Source organism: Haliotis rufescens, unplaced genomic scaffold, assembly GCF_023055435.1.
Source record: "Haliotis rufescens isolate VD_foot unplaced genomic scaffold, xgHalRufe1.0.p SCAF_20, whole genome shotgun sequence".
Classification (NCBI taxonomy): Eukaryota; Metazoa; Mollusca; class Gastropoda; order Lepetellida; family Haliotidae; genus Haliotis; species Haliotis rufescens.
Window position 1 is genome coordinate 9375213 of NW_025963891.1, and position 22071 is coordinate 9397283.

Genomic DNA, 22071 nt, shown 5'->3' on the forward strand with positions numbered 1-22071 from the left:
TTTGTTTGAAACTTTGGTTTACTGTCATCAACACCTACAGCCATACCGGTGGCTGAATAGTGACCACTCGTGAATGTCCAGATGACAATAGTTAGTTTGCTGTTAGAAACCCGTGCTTATCGTAAGAGGCGACCCGTGAAGATCCAGGGTAGAATAGATCTTCAGCAACCCATGCTTGCCGTAAAAGGCGACTATGCTTGTCGTAAGAGGCGACTAACGGGATCGGGTGGTCAGGCTCGCTGACTTGGTTGATGCATGTCATCATATCCCGTTTGTATGGATGATTGCTCATGATGTCAATCACTAGATTGTCTGGTCCAGATTCGATTACCTACAGACCGCCGTCATACAGCTGGAATACTGCTGAGTGTGGCGTAAAACAAACAAAACGAAACAACCTTAGCGCTACGACTGTCGTAAGTCCATGTTGAGGTATGGGAGTTACGATCACCTTCGACCAAAGAAGGTTTGTACAATGATACCCAGGTTCGTACCCATAAAGCGTTCGTAGCGCTACGATAATCGTAATTCCATGTTAAAACAATTGGAGTCAGATCGTCGTTGCACTACGATTGCTTTGGGGAACGTGACCCAGCTTTTTACGACGTGTAAGGCAAAACAAGCGTGACTACTCGCACAATGCACTCGCATATAACCAACTCGAACATACCCAAAATAGTAGATGAACATTAATCGTCACGTACTAAGCATTAGATATAGCTTCACTTTAGCCTCCGCCTCCTGTTCGATATATCCGAATTCTTTATACACGGAGTCGTGTGTAGCGGATACAGCCCCTTTCCACAAACCGATGGGAATGTTGGGACAATGCAGTGGACGCGAACATTTAAGTTACATTACTCATTAAAGTGTTTTTTTAAAGTGGGATGCATGGCCGGGAGACGGGGATCTCAACAGCATGCCACCCCAGTCAATTATGGTTTACTGATATTAAGTTTTATTATTTAAATGTGTGAATGCATACGTTGTGGCTGATGAAAGCCGTTTATCTCTCTCCTCGTTTCAGGGACAAAGCTGTGAGGAAATCTGATTTCGGATGACGCCGCTGTCGCACCATAGTGGGGCCAATCAATAAACACTGTACGCAGCGAACGTAACGTAAGTCGACGTTCCAGGAGCAGAGGACAGGTGTAATGTATTAAATCTCTAAGTTTTAACCACTACTGCCGTATACATTTCTCACCCGCCCCCAATCAACGTCACCACACTAAACTGCATTCCAAAAAACATATTTCAAACGGTCATGAAATCACAATAAAGCCCACTGCATAACGTCCCTTTTATATGATCCGTTGCAAGGCCACAACGCCCCAGCGCTGATTGAACAGAAACCAGCAAATTAAAGAATCCATGGTTCTCAATAAGCACACGTCGAGCTTTGTAATCAGGACGACTTGGAATTCTCGTTTCACATTCGATCCTTACGCACCCGATTACACCGCGCGCCTGCCCTACCCCAAGTAAATAAGCCCGCCCTGTTTTAATTGTCGCGTTTTACAATTTCCCGCTTTGAAAGACCAAACATTCAAACGACACGAGCAGTAACTCGGGCCTGCTGCCGCCATGCACGCACGCTCACAAAAAGGGTCCTTGCTCCGGCGCTGAATTACGGCGGAGAACGGAGATAACAGGAGGGTCAAATTTCACCGCCTCTCATTCATAGTACACACGAGCCGTGCGCGCCGAAGGTTTTCGCTTATCGACAATCTCAATGTATGAACTTTACCCGTTCGGAATTACGACTGGCGTGGCACAGCACACATAAATCCGACAATTGTGAGGGTTGCTCTCAAAGCCTGGGTGGGTCTTCCACGTTGGTCGTTCTATTGATTCGTTCGGCTGGCCAGCATAGCAAATCGCCCCAAAGGAGTTGACGGGAGTATTGGTAGGGTTAGAGAAAAACGCGTTCTGATCAATTCAATTCCGGGAGCTCAATCTCCCGACTGCCAGAGCGTGAATTCATTCTCATTTTGGTAGTTTTTTTGTCTCTTGGTTAATCACCGCGCATCTCAGTAAGGCGACCCCGGTAGACCATGTAATCGTCAAGCGACTGCCCCGTGAAGCGTGACAGCTTGGTGAGTGGCCCGAGGCGTTTCAATACCATTCACTACCACAGTGTGCCGCTCGCCTCAGAGCTTACGGCGGAGCCAGTAGGAGCGTAGCAGCGACTCGTAGCAGATGTGTCAAAAGACTCTACGGCGATAGTAAACCAGTAAATGATAGATGTGCCGGCCGCTTTGGCGGACTGAGGGTTGCGCAAGCGGTGATAAGTGGGGCGACGGCGGCGAGCGGTGGCGAAGGGGCGGAGCCTGAGTGGGAAGCGGAGAGAGTAGCAGGTCGAACGATAGCCACGGTCTCACTCTATGTTTACGGGGGATGGGGGAATGTGAGGCGCACGAGCAGTCTGCGACTACGAAGACAGACCACCCACCAAATGATCTAACAGACCAGCGGACAGACATGATACAAAACGCTCCCATCACGGAAATGGCTGTGGATAGCCCTACTACTAAAACTCCCAAAACTTGTAAGGATGTGAAATCGACGAGTGTCAAAGTGAAATCTACAACACCCAGTGTGAAATCGACATCAGTTCAGGAGAACTTGGCATCCAACCCAGCTTCCCTTCTTGCAGCGATTGGCGATTCCGAGGAGTATGTTAAACCGATTGTTAAAGACGGTGAAATTATTTTGGAAGTTGAGTGTGGTCAAAACAAGGCGTATTTGTACTTGTCGAAACTTTGCCAAGGAAGCAAGGGGCCGTGTATATTCTTCCAAACTTCGTGGTTAACACCCAATGAGTTTCAGTTCGTGAGTGGCCGCGAGACCGCTAAAGACTGGAAGAGATCTATTCGACACCATGGGAAGAGTTTGAAGTTGCTATTGACTAAAGGCATCTTGTCCGTTCATCCGACCGTATGTGATTGTGAGGGATGTCGCCACGGTTCCAGCACTCCGGTAAGTTGGTTTGATAACAGGCAATAACATCCTCCTACACCTGTGAAATGTACAACGGTATCGTGTGTATGAACTAATATAAACAGACACATGTGCATAGCCTCACCAGATATGTAGTATATACTCTTTCTCTCTCTCTCTCTCTCTCTCTCTCTCTCTCTCTCTCTCTCTCTCTCTCTCTCTCCATACACGTTTTCTCCGTGAATGTTGTGGACTATTTAGAATCATAGACTTAAGCTTGTCATAATGTACGTAATCAAAACATGCCGTGATCTGAAGGTTTTTAATCAGACTCGCACGGTTAGTGTGTATATTTGAGACTTCATTATATCTAAAGTGGAGGACATGTATGGGCTTGACATCCAGTCAATGTCAAATATAGGAAACTAATTAAACTTTTCAATAAATTAAATATTTCAGTATGAACACACATGTTGAAATGAACTGGCGACAGATTATACAGGCATCCCAAATGAAATATTGCGAGTGTTTATTTCACTTGTCGATTTTTCTCGCCGCGTTCCCTAAATCCCAAATCCGACACTGTAAAGTTTTCTGATTCAACAAACCACCTCCGTGTGTGAGAAGCTGGAATTATCTTCGGCTCAAACCCGAGAAACCTTGTCCCGAAGTCGTGGCAACAGCCTATGCTCTCTTCCTATTGTGTGCGAATTACAAAGACTCAGTGTTTAAGGTGTGAACGATTTGAATACTCCGCACTCCGTCGACAGGCGAGTGATTCTAACTAGCTAAAAGCCTTATTTACGGGAGACCCTCCTAAAGATCATTGTCAGAGCGGTCCAAAGTTTACATTGAGCTATGTCCATAGCGCGAACAATAGGCCCACCAGTTTTGACGCGAGTTTACAATTGCCGTTCAATCATTTGGCGACGCCAATGTTGACGTAGGCTTGAGCAAGCGTGCATGGAGCGAGCTAAAATCGCGCCTCTGTTCTGATTGACAGGGTATCGGGAGAATGGACAAGCGTCACTCATGTCAGCCTGGCGAGTTCTAAGTGAGAGGAGAAATTATCTGCAGATACAATTGTCCTTGATCGTATCGTCGATAAGACGATGATATCCATGTTGATATATATCGCATAATCGACATCCATGCACTCGTGTTTATACCGAACACCAAAACCAGCACATCGGTTGGGTTCATACGAGTGAACTGTTTCGATTTGAATTTGTTGTGAATGATGAAATATGTTAGCGTGAAAACACCCTCGACGAATATCTGACCAAGCGACTATATCATCATCATCATCATCATTTTATTTCTCCACAACAGAAGACGTAAAACGTATGATTGTTCAGGTACATATAGTAAACATTGTATATCCTTGGATTTGTATAATTTCAAAACCTAACATTTATACATCTACTACGAAGAATGACGTCAACACCCTTGTAGGTTTGTTAATTAAATTTTCCTTTTAAATATGACTCCACATCAAGAAGTCGTATACAATATATTATTTGTATAAATAACAAATGAACACTCCTACAGAACTAGTATTTCAAATTTGGTACATATGTGAAACCTTAGCCCCCCCCCCCCCCCCACAATACCAGTCACTTTCACAATTTGTCATCGATGGCTGGTTACGACTTCCCGGTAGTGCCCATCGCGTTAGGAAAAATGCGACCAGGCGTCGGAAACAAGATTGATTTGAGCGTAAAATGGTCCTGGCACATTGCCGAGGCAGAATGCTGTCGCCGTATCGGGGCACACGTGTTTGCGCCGTAAATTGTCGTCGGAGAGGGCGTTTTTGTCTTGAATGTGCTGGCACAGTTGTGTCCGTGACAGAAAGCGTCAGTTTGACCCCAGTTTGACGTGACAATACGTCGTACGTTGAACGTATTGTAGAGCAAGAATGGGTTGAATGTTTTGCAGCACAGGCGCTCGGACGTGGTTGGGTTTATAGCGAGTTATCGAGTTTCAGCACTAGTTTCAGTTTTCGTGCTGTTCGGTGCAACTTGTGATTTGCATGCGACTTAAGGGGTATTTTGTTACCTCGATGCCGAGAATTAATATCCGATCGTGTTGACTTTTACTATAAATTCACAATTTGAGATTGACGATGAACTGTAAGAAACTAGCTCCAACTAAGCTGTTGTCGGGAACTCATCAAACGAAATGTGTCGATGTAAAGTGATGTGAATTAATGAAACACATTTATTTTAAATTAAACACATTTATTTTAAATTAAAAGCATATTCACTGTTATGGTTTAAAAGACACTGCCTCAATGCACCTAGAACGCCTTTGATAACAACACCGTGTATGTTTATGACAAACACATTCACTCTACAGAAATATGGCTTTTCAAACGGAGATTGAAAACCGTTTTCTGAACATGTCATCGAAATAACTTCAATAAATCTTTAACTAAAATGTTTTTAAAGGTACACTGCCAAATTGATAAATAAAGCAGCAATTAGATGTCACATCTAACACTTAACGAAATATTTACACTAAACCCTTCAATCCCGTTATTACATGCCCGCAATCGGCACCTAAGTCGTTAAGTCCGCAACACCAATAAACCTGCCGAGACCTCCACACCAATGACAAGACAAACGAAGGTCGTTATCCGTGACCGGAAGATTTTTTACTATCTTTCCAATCCTTTGTTTATGTTACGACATAATATCCCACCCCAATAAGGAAGTGAAAATGCCCCGAGGAAAATGCCGGTTCGCCGACCGGGCTTATCAGATGCAGCTAATAAAAGCCCCGACCCCCAGCGTTTCCCGTGCCGCCCCTAGCGGTAACCCCTAGCGAGAAAGGTCCGAGCGTTTCTAATAGTTTTACAACCGGCAAATGATCTGGGGATATTATTTTTCAGCTATTACGTTTCTCGTTAGTATAATGCCCCAGTATTAGGTCGCTTCCACGTCTGCCCGAGATAATTACTGCTATTTCACGCTTCCTAGTGCCCAGCTGTTTGGCGGAGATTGTGCTCGGACCTGCATAATGTATTAAGTCTCGGTCGTAAAAGTTTAAATTACTCTCCATACAGGTTTAAGGCTATGAAATCGTATTTTCTTGCCGCTGAAACGTATTTTCCAGATTTGTTACAGAGCAACCTTCTATTTTCCGTAGTAGTTTCGACACGCCATGGCTTCGCTCGCCTGTTTCGAGACTGCTTATTGTGCGTGTAATTTTGAAATGAATAAATTCGAAATAGAGAATAAAGTTGACTTCAATTCAAATCGTGATGAGTTTCATACGAAACAGCCTTTATAAAAAAAACAATGTCTGTGTATTTAGAATGCGATATTCGTGCATTCGGACGCTTATACACACATGCTCCCCATTACGTGGATCGATGCTCATGATATCAATCACTGGATCGTCTACTCTATTTTTTTACAGACCGCCGTCATATGATTTAAACACATTTTTATTGAATGAATCTGGATCGGTCAACAAGCCAAGAAGGCTCATGTTAATACCTCTCCAGTACAAGTTATATTCATGAAGGCATTAAACAAAACAATACATGATGATTAACTAAATATGTCAACAAAAGCAAGTGGTCATGGACAACAGTTTGGTGTGATGAGTAGAAAATTAATATATAAGCTGGATGTATAGTCTCACGTTAGCTTAAACCTTTTGGAATGAAGTATTGCCGCGGTCATATAACTGGAATATTGCTGAGTGCGGCGTTTAACAACAAACAATCAAATGATACACATATGCACACATTTAGCCAGTCAGCCAATACTGTTATTAATAAGTATTGTTTAAAAAAAATAGTTTTGAGGGTATAGTCAAGACGTATCGATGTACCTTTCGTAAAGCGTTCTACAATTCAATATAATTGTTTCTGAACGTGAAACGGGTTCACCACCAACCATGTGCATACTTGTACCTCGACAATTATTCTTCACATTCTGTCAGCTTAGACGCAAACTCGGCTCCAATGTATTCACTACTGATCCCACAGGATGTCATCTGAATAGAGAACATCACCCGACACCAGATATTTGTTTTGTTGACAGAGAATTTAACACATACACCCTGAAATATAATCCGAAGCGAAGTCTGTTCTGTCCCCTGTGAATGTACAATGTCAAACGTAAGTTTCTCATGTTTGAAACATAAAGTCGTCTTTGATCAGGCATGGCACGACTGGTAGATATGTGAAGCCCCCGACCTCGCCCACAGTTATTGTTGTTGCTGTTGTTTAACGCCGCACGCAGCAATATTCCAGCTATATGACGACGGCCAGTAAATAATCAAGTCTGGACCAGACAACCAAATGATTGACATCTTGAGCATTGATCCACACAATTGAATGAGGTGACATGAAAATCAACCAAGTGACCAAATCTGACCACCCAATCCATTTAGTCGCCTCACGCGACAAGCATTGGTTACTGGGAACATTTATTCTTATCTGGACACTCCAAAGGTATCGCCCACAATTACTACAAACGGAAAACATATGGGAACATACTGATGGATCGATATAACAGAATTATATTTCAGACTAAGCTACCCCGCTGTTTTCAGTGAAAGAGATTCACACGAACAGCCTGATTCAGTTTTGAACGAAATGAACTGATGTGCTCCCAACACATAATCGAACAGTCTCTGGATATCTTGGGTAGTGAAGGTTCACACCAAACAGAGAAGCTCCTCTTCTCTTAGTTATTTCGAGACCCGCGAAGATCCGGAGTAGAATAGGTCTTCAGCTACCCATGCTTGCCGTAAAAGGCGACTATGCTTGTCGTAAGAGGCGACAAACGGGATCGGGTTGTCAGGCTCGCTGACTTGGTTGATGCATGTCATCGATCCCAATAGCGTTGATCGATGCTTATGATGTCAATCACTGGATGTCTGGTCCAGACTCGATTATTCATAGCTGGAATATTGCTGAGTGCGGCGTTAAACAAAAAAAAAAAGTTAATTCGAACAATATACATCGATTTCCTTATTTTTGTGAGTTTTATTTATCATCACTTGCCCGCGGGAATGTCGACCTAATATAGTGTATAGATGATAGACTTCCAGATAGTGTATTTCACGTGTTCTTCGTGAGTAGTCTCCCTTGTCGACATTGACGGGTTAAACAAAGCCGGTGTAACATGTCTGAGCTTGTCCTCGTACATTACATATGGCTTGTCACCTCCTTTACCATTGTCCATTCGAGCTAAACTAGCAAGATAATACTCCTTTAAGCTTTATGACTTATATGTCTGAACGATATCGAATCTTCTTTGCTTTTAGAACAATATAGATATGACCCGTTAGTTACGGGGGCTTATTCAAAGACCTGTACGTATTTATTTCGAAAATCGGTTGATCACAATGCCTGTTGACTGAATAGTTCTATGATGGGTGATCGCCAGAACGGACTACCGCCGACATGACTCGTTGCTCAGCCATTTGTCTCGGCCAGGCTCGATCACTAACAGACCACTGAGATATAACGATAACACTGCGTGACTTTGAGTTAACTAAACTGGGAGAGGAGGAAGTTTGTTTGAACGGCGATAAGAATTTGTTGTTTGCGACATGATAACAGTTCCGTTTTGAGGAAAACACAATCTTCCAACACGTGGTGTTTTCCTCGAAACCTTTTCCTCTTGTTCGACAAATATTGACACGTCAACATGTATGATTGTATGATAAACATGTATGACTGTATGATAAACATGTATGACTGTATGATAGACATGTATGACTGTATGATACCAAATATACACATGCGATTGGAAAATTATTTCAATAATACCCTGACGTATTTGTTAGTGGTTTTTGCTGTACGATTCCATGGTCTCCCAGAGCCGTGATTCTGGCACCATTATATTGATAAACGTCCAGACCTGCTTCTCCGGCCGCGTCATACCCAAATACGTTTAAAATGGTACTTGTTGTTACCATTCCTGCTACTCAGCATCAATGAACTGGTCAGATCGGAGACACATGCAGTGACGCGAATGGTGTCCTCGCGGCATGGTATCCCAGCAGGCTGGTATTATAAAACCGGCATCACGCAAACACACACATACACACACACACGTGCATACACGTATTTATCTAAATGCAATAAGTTTGAACGCGACGTTAAACCCCATTTCACCTCCATTAAGACCCGCTTCTCGCTGGGATTTCCTCCAACATCCAGTCGACACGCCATGACATCCCTGAAACACTGTTCAAAGCGGCGTTAACCAACTTCGATCATTTATAGGCTTTTTTTTAATAATGGTCACGATTACGCAGATATTAAATTCTATCGATCAAATCCCGTCGTCTTTGTAACACTATCATCCCACGGAATTCCAAGTCACCTGTTCAGTGACGCACACCTTACAGCGATCATTGTGCGTTACACGACAGTAGTTTTAATTTATAGCTTCAGGTATGGATGCAATCCATTATCGCTATGACATGCAGTATTTTGATATGTATCCGCTTTGATGCAGTGTAGGTTCGACATCGAACCATCTGGTGGACACAGAGCTAATGACTGAAAGCCCATTTTTCTAATGGATGCATTTCTAAAACAAAGTCGGGAAAATCGAAAAATTTAATCCATCTCGTGATGGTATCTAACGACAATCATTTCGCTATATGGGCAGATGCCTATTATTAGGAAGAGTGAGGGCGAATTATGCCTGAGAATGAATTATTCGGGAGTCGGCACTTAGTCGTAGGGACTACGAGAGCTGATCGCATTGGTAGCGAGCCAGTTGTACATTGATACGAAGCCCAGTGCCGTATGGTGTAATTTGGCGCTCTAATTGTAGATCCCGAGCGTATTCGATAGGCCCAGCATTATTACAGAGTTCGGTGGGCGCCCCGAGTTAAAGACCATTGCTCAAATCCGGGCGGTCACGGGCAGCGGAATCGATTCCAACACTTAATCCCGGAGCGGCGCACAAAGAAATTTATTTTTCGCTCGACGGCGCGTTGAAAAAGAGTCCCATCGTAAATACCGAACCCGCATGCCCCGCTAAGCTTTGGCGACCAACCTGGCTGGACAGCCGTCACCGTCATACCAAGTTCGTGAGCAAAAATTGCAAAGCGGTTCTATCAAAGTCTCCAGCGAACGGCGATAATATGATAGAAACGAAATTTACTACCGGTGTCGACCCAAGCTGGCCTCCGCAAATATTGATCCGGATCGCATATGGCGGGTATTGATTGCTTCACTCCGCCGGCACGTAGCCCGCGTTAAACTATTTCCTAATGTTTCAAAGAAACACGCACTGTTTCCGCTGCACAAGTCGCGATGGGATGGCGTAGAGCTGTGCCGCACCGCACGAGCGCGAAACTAAATTACTTACGAGTGTCAGCATTCAAATGCTCTAGAGAAATCCGACTCAGCCGGCACGAAACGTGCTATCGATCATATGCGCGCAAATCCGGTCACGTGCAGTATTTGCATACGGCGGGCTTTGTCGGCGCCGGGAGTCGGGAGGCCGAATGTAAGGATGAGCTGCAAAATTAATTATTGGGACACTGGAGAGTACAGCGGGATTCGGGGAGGTCGCTGGCGAAAATTGAAAACCCTAGAGTGGCAGTTCACGGCGTGTATCCGCGGGAGTTCGCAGCGAGTTGTGTGGGGAGAACACAAAGCCGACTTGGATCTTCTCACCCTCCTGGCACTGCGTCCTCGGCAGTCACTAATCGTTTTAGCGTGTGGTGTGTTCGCCTCGGGGGACGCATTAATTGTCACCGGTCTTCATTAAGTATTTCGTATGATTAGAGCCTTGCCGTGGATGGGAATCGTGCATTATTAATTCAGGCTAAAGTATCAATCTAGCTTGCGAAAATGAGATTTTCTTCATTAATTCTCTTTTCGCTTTAGACTCGGCAAAGCTCTAGGTTTCCACCGCCGGGTGTTATGGAGCCTAGCCGCTTCACCAGTTCCGAAAAGATGAAGGAAATAGTCCCCCGCGAAGCCGGAATGTAATTTTACACTGGAAAAACGCCTGCGGAAACGTTCTACGTGTGTTCCGCCAAGTCGTATCCCCCTGTCGGAGTCCAGTATTACAAGTTCTCGGATCACTTCACACAATATTATTCCACTATTCCGAGACTTCACGGAAAGAAGACCCGGGTTAGAATAGGCCTTCAGCAACCATGCTTGCCGTAAAAGGCGACTATGCTTGTCGTAAGAGGCGACTAACGGGATCGGTTGGTCAGGCTCGCTGACTTGGTTGATGCATGTCATCGTATCCCAATTGCGTGGATCGATGCTCATGATGTCAATCTCTGGATTGTCTTGTCCAGACTCGATTATTTACAGACCGCCGTCATATAGTTGGACATATAGTTGGAATATTGATGGGTGTGTCGTTAAACAACAAACAAACACAGTCGGGTGTATCATATAATATGCGGATTTATCCTCAACTATCCACTGTAGTAAATAAAATCTCCATTTGCTATAACAGCTTCGTTTCGGAATTGACTTCCCATGTCACTTTTTACTCACCACGGTCATAGGCTATTATTCCCTGGATAATCGAGGTTGGTGGCTATTCCAACAATCTCTGTTGACGCAGTATCGTGTCTCATGCTTTGAAAATGGGTTTGTGGTGTGGGATTGCCCTTTTGTTACATGTTGAACCCGTCAAGATGAATTCCTATGTTCCATGTCAATTAATGACTCGCGGATTTAAGTCGTTGCTATAGGAACATCACTTAGTTGGTTGGAAACAAATGTTGATAAATTTGCGATAGACTACATTAGTTATCGCCCTTGTGTAGTTAGGACTGTGTGTTTCGTGTAACCAGCATAGAGGTTAGCATCAGTCAAACGAGTTGTGCCTTGGTGAATGTTCTGTCCAGGCTAGGTTACTTCCGGAGCAAGTATGATTGTGATTTCCGCAACGTTGTGCGCAGATTACAGTTAAAAGCAAAACGTGTCAGTGGTATCTTTATTGACATTTAACGTAGGCTATCTCTCGGAAACCGTCAGAGAAGAGACACGCACAGATAACTTCCATTGCTTTGCTTCACATCAAGGCTTCCAATGCACCTTTAAAATCTCACGTGTACATGACAACGGCCTTCGCTGTTTAATTGTTGTCGTTGGAACGTTGTGAGTAGCTGGACGCATATCCATCGTTAATCGTTCTTACAACATGTCATGCACAGCACGTGATACTAGCGTTTCCAAGGTAACTAAACGAAAACGCAGTCAAGCAGTTAATTTCTACCACTTTATCTCGACTGTTGTCACTCGTGCTCGCCTCTCTGGATTTCGGGACTGATTACGACATTTCGTCCTGCCGTGATTCGGAAAGTGCTTCCTGTCACGTGATCGCCAAGTGGAAATAATCAGTCGATGAGGTTTACCCAGTGGATCAAGTGGCAGTGGCTCGCCTTTGTTTGACGCTGAGCGCATTAGTGTGGGATGTGACCCTCTCTGAATTATTAATTATTTAATGGAGAGCTGCTTTATTAATATTATATGGTTTTAAACCCCAGAGAAATATTGAAATATTCTACATTTTCTTCAGTCAAGCAATTTCTATCTTATCTTTAATTCGGTATTGGAACATGATATTGTCTTGATAATGTTTGGGATATCTATGCGAGTGAAAGGGAAACTGCCGGTGAAGTTACATTGATAATCAATGCATTGAATTGATTGAACTAGTTCTTCGAAACAATGCTCATTTAACACATCTACAGGGCACATCATTACTTTAAAAGCTATACCGAACCACACAAATTTCGTTAATTTCCACGATAATAACCGATTTGCACCGCCACTATTTGAAAGGTTGTGCTGGCAATAAATACGATCAAATAGAGCAATTATAAATCGGTCAAGCGTCAGCAGTACTAGCACGGGGTGTTGATTGACCTAGGGGCAATCATGACGAGATTCTGGCACCGCGGGCGCATCCGCTCCGACGCCAGTGCCGGGGTGAAATATGACGTATATACGTAGCTGGCGAGAGACGTTCCTCCGACACCAAGAGATCAGAGGGGGGCGTCTTCCTACATATCTTCCCGTTTGGTCGAAACCAGGCATAAATCAACAGTCCTGATGCGGGGCGACACTCGGCGACCAGCGCGGGCTGAAGGTGTCGCATCGCCACATAAAGCAGCGAGCGGCGTTCTAATCAACCGTCTCGCAGGCGTTGACGGGGCGATAGTGTCTTCCGTTCGATATGCGGGTCACAGAACAGCGGGCGGCTGGCGGTAGTTGGCGCTCGCACACGTTCCGCACGCGCATGATCGACGTTAACATTGCGCCATGGCTAGGGTAAGATTGACGCAGTTTGGACGAGGTAATAGGAAATATCGACAACGACGCAGGCCGTCTTTGTTTGCCTCTCCGGTAACAGCAATCTGATGGGGACCATCTCCTGCGATCTGGCAACCTCTTCCGCCTGTGTGATTTCTTGAACGTGTCTCTCCGTCTCCTGAGACCGGCACTCCTTCCCGTCCTAGAAATTTGATTACAGGGGGCAGAACGGCGAGGTTGTGGATGACGCCCAAACAAAAGCTAGCACTTAGCGCCGTGCTTCTGGCAAGGTCCTCTAAAGTTGCCTAAACACCGCCTTCGATCTCTCTCGACAGTGAATCACACGTGAAGGACTCCCCTTGCCCTTCAAATCTGCACCTGATGTCCAATAAATTACATGGCACTATTCGTTAGGTTTTATATTGTCGGCAAGACGTATACAGTTGCGTGTAAAGACCCATTGTTTTGGACAAAGACTCGTCGGGAAGACATCCAATATATCACATCTACGTATCATAAACATTTGCCGGGATAAATTATGTAGTTTGAGTTTTTTTCGCACTATACGTGGGCTGAGGTTATGCACTAGCGTAGGGTTTAAAGTCCCCCCTCCCCGATCTACATTTTGCGTATGGACGAGTCCCACATGTCTTCGGCTTGGCGTTGTGAAGAGTCTTCGCTGACGGCTGCGGAGCGAAGGCAAAACAAATAAACCCTGTACAAGGCGACTGGATTCAGACATTTACTCTCGCGAAGAAGACTATACCCTAAACCACAGGGAGCTCTGACGCGAGAGCTCCCTCTGTAAGCTGTTTTGTCACGAACTGTGGGATTTTGCGAGCGCCGTCTCTCGACCTTTTTGTTAGGGAGTGGTTCGCGAGCGGATAGGGCTTAGCTACGCGCTGAGACACCGAGGTTGTTCGAGACCCGCTTACGCCCAGTTTATAATTATCCCAATTGGAAAAGCTTGCCTTTAATGGCCTACGGGTGACGGAGCCGCCTCCTCGTGTAGGTGTGGCACAGGAGCGAGGTCAACCCGGTTTAATAGCAGATTAATAAGCAGCATTTGCGGTCCTCATTACACGGCGATGCCCCACACGTGAAAATGCTCCTAAATGAGACCACGCTGCTGCTGAAGCCCGACTGTAGCACCTGAAGATGCGGCTGGTGTAGCCGGGAGGCGCTGGGGCCGCAATCGAAACAGGCAGTGACTCATTTTTTATGGCCAGTAGGCTGAATAATCCCTCGCTCGTCCCATGTATACTGTGTTTACCGAGCGATTTCCTCATGCTTTAAGCTTTGATCAGTAATTGAGTTTCAATCTGCTTCATTTCATTTCCGATTAATCAGAACAATTGTACGACGTTTATATGTACAGAGATATTAATATCCCGACGTTTGGTATTACAAGTAAATATTTGTAATTATTCAAAACTAACGTGAAATTAATATGAAGAAAAAATAACCGTTGATATTATTCCGGACATAACGCTTCGAATTTCTGAATGTATAATCGCTCTCCTATAGACGAAGGAAGGGTAAACAGATTATGACAATTCCACGTTTTGTCAGCTTCGCGAAAGACGCTGCACGGACACTGATCTTCACACTAACAACCAGCTGTGATCTCGTACTCTCAAAGGAGATAAGTCCCGCCTTGCGGATAGCGTTACTCAAACGCCGTGGGGATCACCCCACCTTAGAAATCTTTGGCATCGTAAAGATAAAACGAACGCCGATCAAGCTTCCCTCGACAACAGGACAAATCCAGCCCCGGTAGGACACCCGAGAGGACCGCACGGCTAGTCACGTACTCCGATAAACCGTCAGCCGCGGCTAGAGAGGGGGATAAGAAGCTTAGCGAAAAATATCTTTCCAATAGTTTCGTTTTGACGCATAGCTGAGTGCCCCGCTAGGGGTATCCGAGCGTCTAGTCGGCCTATATCAACTCTGGCAGGCGTTCCGTCAAGACGAACTCGGCCTTTTGTCACCCCCACGCGTCCGGGGTTCGGAGATAGCGGGAGGTCTTACCGAGGGGTCATGACGGCGAGACAAACGTACAGATAAAGCGCCCCATAATTTACTGGGAAGACGACAGGTGAGGAGATACGGGCGCCCAAGTCGTTCCTATCGTCGGGGATTGGTCTCACATTTCCCTCTCACCTTTGCCGAGGGAGACGTTCAAATACATATCAGCCCTCCAATGCTGTTAGAGATTAATGTTTGGCTAACGTTTGCTCTATGCAAGGAGGATTAAGTTACCGTTTAGCCCACATTGTTATATAGGCAATTTTATTTGACTTGGCCAGATCAGATGCATTCAGACCAATGCTGCGTATTTAGCGATATACCAGCCAATATATATAAAAATTCTAAATGATGGAATGTGATTTATTGGAAATAAGAGCTATTGCATTTTACCGAGAAGTGACATAAAGTTTAGATGTACATGAAAGCAAATTTAAAATTATAGTAGTTTAATTCAACAATCGGCCCAATATGCCGACAAACTCGCCTTTCTGAAGTCGCATGGCGTCACGAATCCTCTTAAAACACCATATTCGCCAGCGCATGAGCGTGCATCAAATTCTTGATCGATACAAATTTTTATAAAGTCATTTTAAAAGTAGTAACCAGATATCTGGCTGAAAAGACATCCATGCTGAATGCGAAACAGCTGAAGAGAATGAAAAACGGCGAACATATGATCAATATTGCCGCGTGGCGACTGTACATAACTAGCGGCGGCGCATCGACCTGGCGTTTAACGTTATACTGTTGTCCTCGTGTGTTTTGCGAATTCACACACAGTTCTGTACTTAGAGCGAAGGAAATCGAAGCTGTTCGCGCAGACCTTCGGGGAATACCCACCGTGAAAGTTAGGCATTTGTAACAAACCCGTTCAAGACTAATTCTATCCATCTAATTCTCATGAGTTTTCATATGAATTCAATTTTTTATATCATTTCGAAAACAGACTATGTTCGTTACATGTTTGCAATATGGATCGCCTCGGCGTCCCAACGCTATTAACCGCTACACATGTTGTCTACGTGTTAAAACACAAAACGCCTAGTGTGAAAATTATATCGCTTGTAAATGTTTACCTCCGTCGTATCAAAACGCCGCCAAGTCGGTGCCCTTTCAGGCCCCGACGTCGCCATCTAGCGGCGGCTGACGTCATGGGAAGGGCGGTAACTCTAAACCTCTTTAACGCATGAGCGTCACACTGATCAATCTTCCCCATTCTGTTTCCACGTGGTGGAACTACTTATTATCGTCCCAGGTGTTTTATGTTTGTCCTCTCCTTGCAGACTCGGTGTCGGACAGGCGAGAAACGCAAAACGCCCTCCACTCAGGAAAGGAAAGTCAAGAAATCATCTGGATCCGTGGAGCATCATGCAAATGGAGCCTTCAAACCAGTGGATCGTTGTCGGCCCACTGAAGGAGCCAAGCCAGCGTCAGGTGCGGACGGAAAACTGCCCCAGGATCAGAACTTCCCCTGTAGTAGTGGGAAGAAGACAACGGAGAAACATTGCAGGTAGAACACTTGATTAAGGTTGTTTGTTTGTTTGTTGTTTAACGCCGCACTCAGCAATATTCCAGCTTTATGACGGCGGTCTATAAATAATCGAGCCTGGGCCAGACAATCCAGTGATTGACATCATGAGCATCGATCAACGCAATTGGGATTGAAGACATGCATCAACCAAGTCAGCGTGCGTCACCACCCGATCCCGTTAGTTACCTCGGATCCTAACGGGTCATTCGATTAAGCATATAAAGAAGGCGAGTTCATATTTCTGTGAGAACACCCCTGTCAGTTTTGACATTGGATGTTCCAAGCTGTTCCACTATGCTCGCCTGCAATAGATCCTCCGGTGTAAGTGTTCATGTACTGACAGTTTGCTGTGTTCGTACTCATAAGGAACGCATCAGGCTCCCGGTTAGAATACTATGAATACTAGGTACACATCGCCCCATTCTGTGTTGTAAGAGGCGACAAAAGTTGGACCCGTTGGTCAGACTCTGTGACTTTGTAGGTTACGTGTCACCTTACCTCAACGACACAGGGCATTGCACATAATACCAAACTCTGGTTTGTCCGACCCAGACTCGATTAATTACCATCCGTGGTGGGGCGGTCGGGTAGCCTTGTGGTTAAAGCGTTCGCTCGTCACGCCGAAGACCCGGGTTCGATTCCCGACATGGGTACAATGTGTGAAGCCCATTTCTGGTGACCCCCGCCGTGATATTGCTGGAATATTGCTAAAAGCGGCGTAAAACCATACTCACACTCACTCACCATCCGTGGTATAGCTAGGGTATTGCCGACTGCGGCTAAGAACATCAAACAACAGAATAATCTTTTAGGAAACTTCTTGCCCCGTTGTCTCTGTGTGGCTTTTTGATCATGATATTGCTGACGTTTTATTTTTACTATCACCCTCACCAAGTGGTTATTGATAAACATGTCAATCTGTTTTTCAGCCCCTTGAAGGAGTCCAAATTAACTAACGTCATTGACGCACCTAAGATACAACAGTGTGAAAGACTGATTGAACAAGAAGATCAGTCATTGAAGAAGGTCAAAGTTCAAGGTCAAATTAACATAGATTCGATGATCACAGTTCCGAAGATTCCTGTTGTTGAAGACGTACCTGAAGTAGTTTCATTGCCGCCTACTGAGATACGTGCACCTGTACCACCAGTTAAAGGTATGTCTTTCGATTATATTTCGCCACAGTCAGAGCTCCATGAGACCATAAGCGATTTCAATAATTTAGAACCTTGAACTTAACGAGGTCTTTATTGTGTAATGAGTGGATCTTGGTCTGAAACTTTCTTTTCATAACTGAGCATTGGGGAAAACATTACATTACTTTGTGTGCGAGGCATGCGGGTTTTTTTGACATTATCTTGTATGTCATTTATTTATTTATGTCATCTATTTCATTTTAGAGATCATCAAAATAGACGAGCAGCCTCCCAAGTGTGAACAACGTGTTGAACTACCCGAGGTTAAATACACCGAACCCTTGTCAAAGCCTCTGCCACCAGAGGTCAAGGTCGAGGTCAAGGTCAAAGTGGAAACAAAACCAATAGAAACCTGCCCGGAGCCTTGTGTTAACGACATATCATGTTCTGATATCAATGTAACAGAGTCAGTGTGTGTGACAGACAGTGTGGAGGTTCCCATCAGAGTGGAAAGCGAAAAGGCAGAGACACTTGCACGAAGTGCAACGCCTGTGCCAATGGAGGCGAACGATGTAAATAATTCAAGCGACGCCCAACCGTCCTCACCCTGCTCGTCTAGTTGCCCCTCGTCGCCGGAACCAACCGGGGACTCGGAAATCTGCCAGAGGACGCTGCCAATGTGCCCCAAAAATTCAAAATCGCATTCCGTCAAAGCAGCTGAGAGACACGTCGTCGAACATGCGAGTGTGTCATCATCACACGTGAAAGAACCCGAAAAGTGCAAGGAAAGTGCTAAACCTAAGACTCACGTCACGCACGAGACAAAACATAAAGTGACAGACGAGCCTATCCCCAAAAACAGCAGGAGGGAGCTGGAGAAGGCGTCACCACGGTCGATACAAGACTCACGGACGACAAATGAAGTCGCACAAGTTCGACAACCAGAAACTGGCGACGCCGCCTTCAGCGACTACATGAGACTTCTGGCTGCCGGCCATGGGCCTCAGATGTTGTAAGTTTTCACTAATTTGAACGTCAGTGTCAGGCTTAGATAAATCATGTTTTCAATGTCGTAATATTTCATCTCCTTGCAAAGCTGAAAAAAGAAAGACCTATTTATGACAACTCTCTTCATATGTACTAAAATGTGTATGTTATGACACACGACAACAGAACTCGTGAATTCAGTGTCGTAATATTTTTATGTCCTTCCAAGGCTATAAAGAAAGTCGTGTTTAAGAAATCCTTGTCCACATCTATTGACATAACACTAGAAAACCATACTTTGTAATATTTAGTTAACAGGAACATTGTTTTATCTTTCAGACATCAGCCGCCAGCGGGAATGGAGCCAATGTATGACATCAGGCCACCGCAAATTCACGTCAATCCCGCAATGCTTCATCCTCTTCACGCATGCTCAATGTACAGCCATCCTGGAATGGTCCAGAAAGAACCTGTGTTATACCCAACAACTGCAGGCGCATTGCCGCCTAATATCGGGGCGCCATGTTTTGCCCCGATGCATATGATGCAACCTAGGATGCAATACGCTGTTCCCCAACCACCAATGGTGGATATGTCGCGATCTCTCCAATATTTACCTATACCCGGAAGTGTTCCATATCACTGTGGAACTATGGGAGGACTTAAACGGGGGAGTGTCGAAATGGAGACAGCTTCCGCCTTGGATTTATCCACATCTAAAAGACTGCGTTTGGAATATCCTACTCCAGACTACAGGTTCGACACGTTGCCCGGTTGTCATGGTTTCCAACCATATGGATACGATTATTCCAGAAATTTGAGTGAAGAACTGTCACGGAAGATGTACGCAGAGGAAAGTTTTAAGCCCACCGGAAGTATAGACTTTAAACCCTACACGCCATCTTGGATGGACCATGCTGGGAAATCCGTTCTGCACAGGTGTACGTGTGCGGAAAGCAGACCTGGCGACATCCGCTTTTGGTCTGTTGAAGATGTGTGTAGATTCATCAGTATGCTTGACGGATGCAGCTTATACGCTGAGGTAAGGATACGCTTATTACATCTTTGAGGGAATTATTTTCGCCCCGAGGCCCATGGCGCTAAGGCTAAGGGCTATTTATATGTCTTATAAATTGTCTTTTGTAACGAGTGTTACATTTCAGTTTTAGTCATGAAGTGATAAATAGGTTTCTACAGTTACTGAATAATTCCAAGTCTTGTTGCGAAACCCTTATCGACCCGCATCCCGTTCCAGCCACCAGACGACCGTAGATCTAGAACGAAAGTAGTTGTAACACTAGTACGACCTGTTTATTATCCGTTCCCTGCAAACGAAAGTCACGACATTAATGAATCGACTATCATTTAAGCCGTCACACGTCCACCAGGAATACCGTGTCACAAGTAGTTGTGCCGCAAGTATCACTTACCACAGAGACCTTTCCACCTGAGCATAGTCGCGACTAGTTGTGTAGATGCTATCATTTATCCACACTGCAGGCTTGGCAGACAGGCGGTTGGATAGATAGCGCTTTAACACAGTGCTCATGTTGTGTGCCACTGAAACCAGATTTATCCTGATGTCACAGCGTATATTGTCAACCTCAGTTAGTGGGGAAATGACAATAGCTTAGCGATACCCAGACACAAAGCGAGACGGACTCTGCGACACTGATATAACTGTGCCCTAAGAGCCTTAGCCAGTGTCACTGTTAGCGCTCCGGTAACATAGAAGCGCCGTGGCTTCGAGAGACAGTAATATCAACGCTTCGAGTGTACCAATATTCCTAGACAGAAATATTGGTTCTAAGTTCAGATTTTGATAACGATTTCATTAAAAGTTGACTATTTGGGAGAATATGTTTGTAATCACCTTTAATCCTGACAATTTATTAAACTAAGGAAGTAATTTGAATGAATCTATTTGAGAAATGGTTCCAATTACCGACGCTCTGTATTAAGGCTCAACCTTCATATCCGTCCAAATTGTTACAACGCAGCGTTATATCTGTCCTACTGTATATATCAACAAGGAAACGACTCTTCTAAATAGGTTTTAGGGAATTTAATGAAACAAATGTACTTAAGACGTATCTAATTCTTTATGCCTCGTGATAACTAAAATTTTTCATGTTTCGCTGTATATTGAATCAACTATTATTTTTCAAATTTGTAATGTCATTATTATTATCTTCCAGAATTTCCGAGAGCAACGAGTGGATGGAAAAATACTGCCTTTACTTACAACCGACCACCTCATGAAAAATCTGGGCATGAAGCTTGGGCCAGCCCTTCTTGTGTCAGAAGCTGTTGCGAAAAAAGTTCAAGAAGCTAGCAAATACCCCGGATGTGACAGTTGCCGGAAACTGATTCTTGGTGCTAGCTAGGCGTATGCGCGCGCACAACTTTGTTGACATTACACTGACTTGAAGTTGAGAGGAACTTCGAATAAGACTTTCCCAATGGACAAACAGTGCTCTTCATCTGCAGAACAATTGTGATATAATTTATTCATGATAATCTAACTCTAGTTCTCCTTTCCTTGGGAGAACTCGATAATGTGTTCGTCAGCACGAACGAGTATTCGTTTTGTGGTCGTTGAGTTTTGAGATGTGTTGTGCCGTTCCATGTTTTGTGCACGAACTTTTGTACTGTCTTATGTAGGGAGGTATGTCCACACATGCTGGGTTCAATTTTATAAAGAAATTTCTCATGGTACTTATTTGTTTTGTTGTGTGTCATACAATCAAACTACCAGCTCGTCATTCAGAGGAAAGTTGTTTTACAAATGTACACAGTCAAACCACTTTAAGTCGAACGTACATACAGTTAAACGACATTAAGTCGAAAGTGTATACAGTGACACCACGTTAAATCGAACATGCATTATATGAAACCACGTTAAGCAAAAGGTGTAACCGTTAAATCGAACATGCATACGTCGAAAACCACTCTAATCGAACATGCATTATGTGAAACCACGTTAAATCGAACATGCATACAGTGAAAATCACGTTAAATCGAACATGCATTATGTGAAACCACGTTAAACCGAACATGCATACAGTGAAAACTAAGTTAAATCGAACATGCATACAGCCAAACCACGTTAGTTCGAACATACCTACGTGAAACATCGTTGAGTCGAATTTACATCAAGTTTAAACACGTTA

At 44.4% G+C, this 22071-nt stretch overlaps 1 protein-coding gene across 1 annotated transcript; it reads left to right on the plus strand.

Annotated features, from left to right (window-relative positions):
* Positions 1-1725: 1725 nt before the first annotated feature.
* LOC124131036 lies at positions 1726-21616 on the plus strand. Its single transcript, XM_046494110.2, has 6 exons — positions 1726-2979; positions 16528-16754; positions 17705-17931; positions 18176-18923; positions 19238-19940; positions 21097-21616. The coding sequence occupies exons 1-6, from the start codon at positions 2398-2400 to the stop codon at positions 21283-21285; spliced, it is 2676 nt and encodes an 891-aa protein (XP_046350066.2). The 5' UTR covers positions 1726-2397; the 3' UTR covers positions 21286-21616.
* The last annotated feature ends 455 nt before the right edge of the window (positions 21617-22071 follow it).

Excerpts from the sequence above, each read along its gene's own strand:
- LOC124131036 (XM_046494110.2), top strand. The coding sequence starts at position 2,398 with ATGGGGGAATGTGAGGCGCACGAGCAGTCTGCGACTACGAAGACAGAC. Across the intron at positions 16,755-17,704 it reads ACAACGGAGAAACATTGCAG|CCCCTTGAAGGAGTCCAAAT; the intron begins GTAGAACACTTG and ends TCTGTTTTTCAG. Across the intron at positions 17,932-18,175 it reads ACCTGTACCACCAGTTAAAG|AGATCATCAAAATAGACGAG; the intron begins GTATGTCTTTCG and ends ATTTCATTTTAG.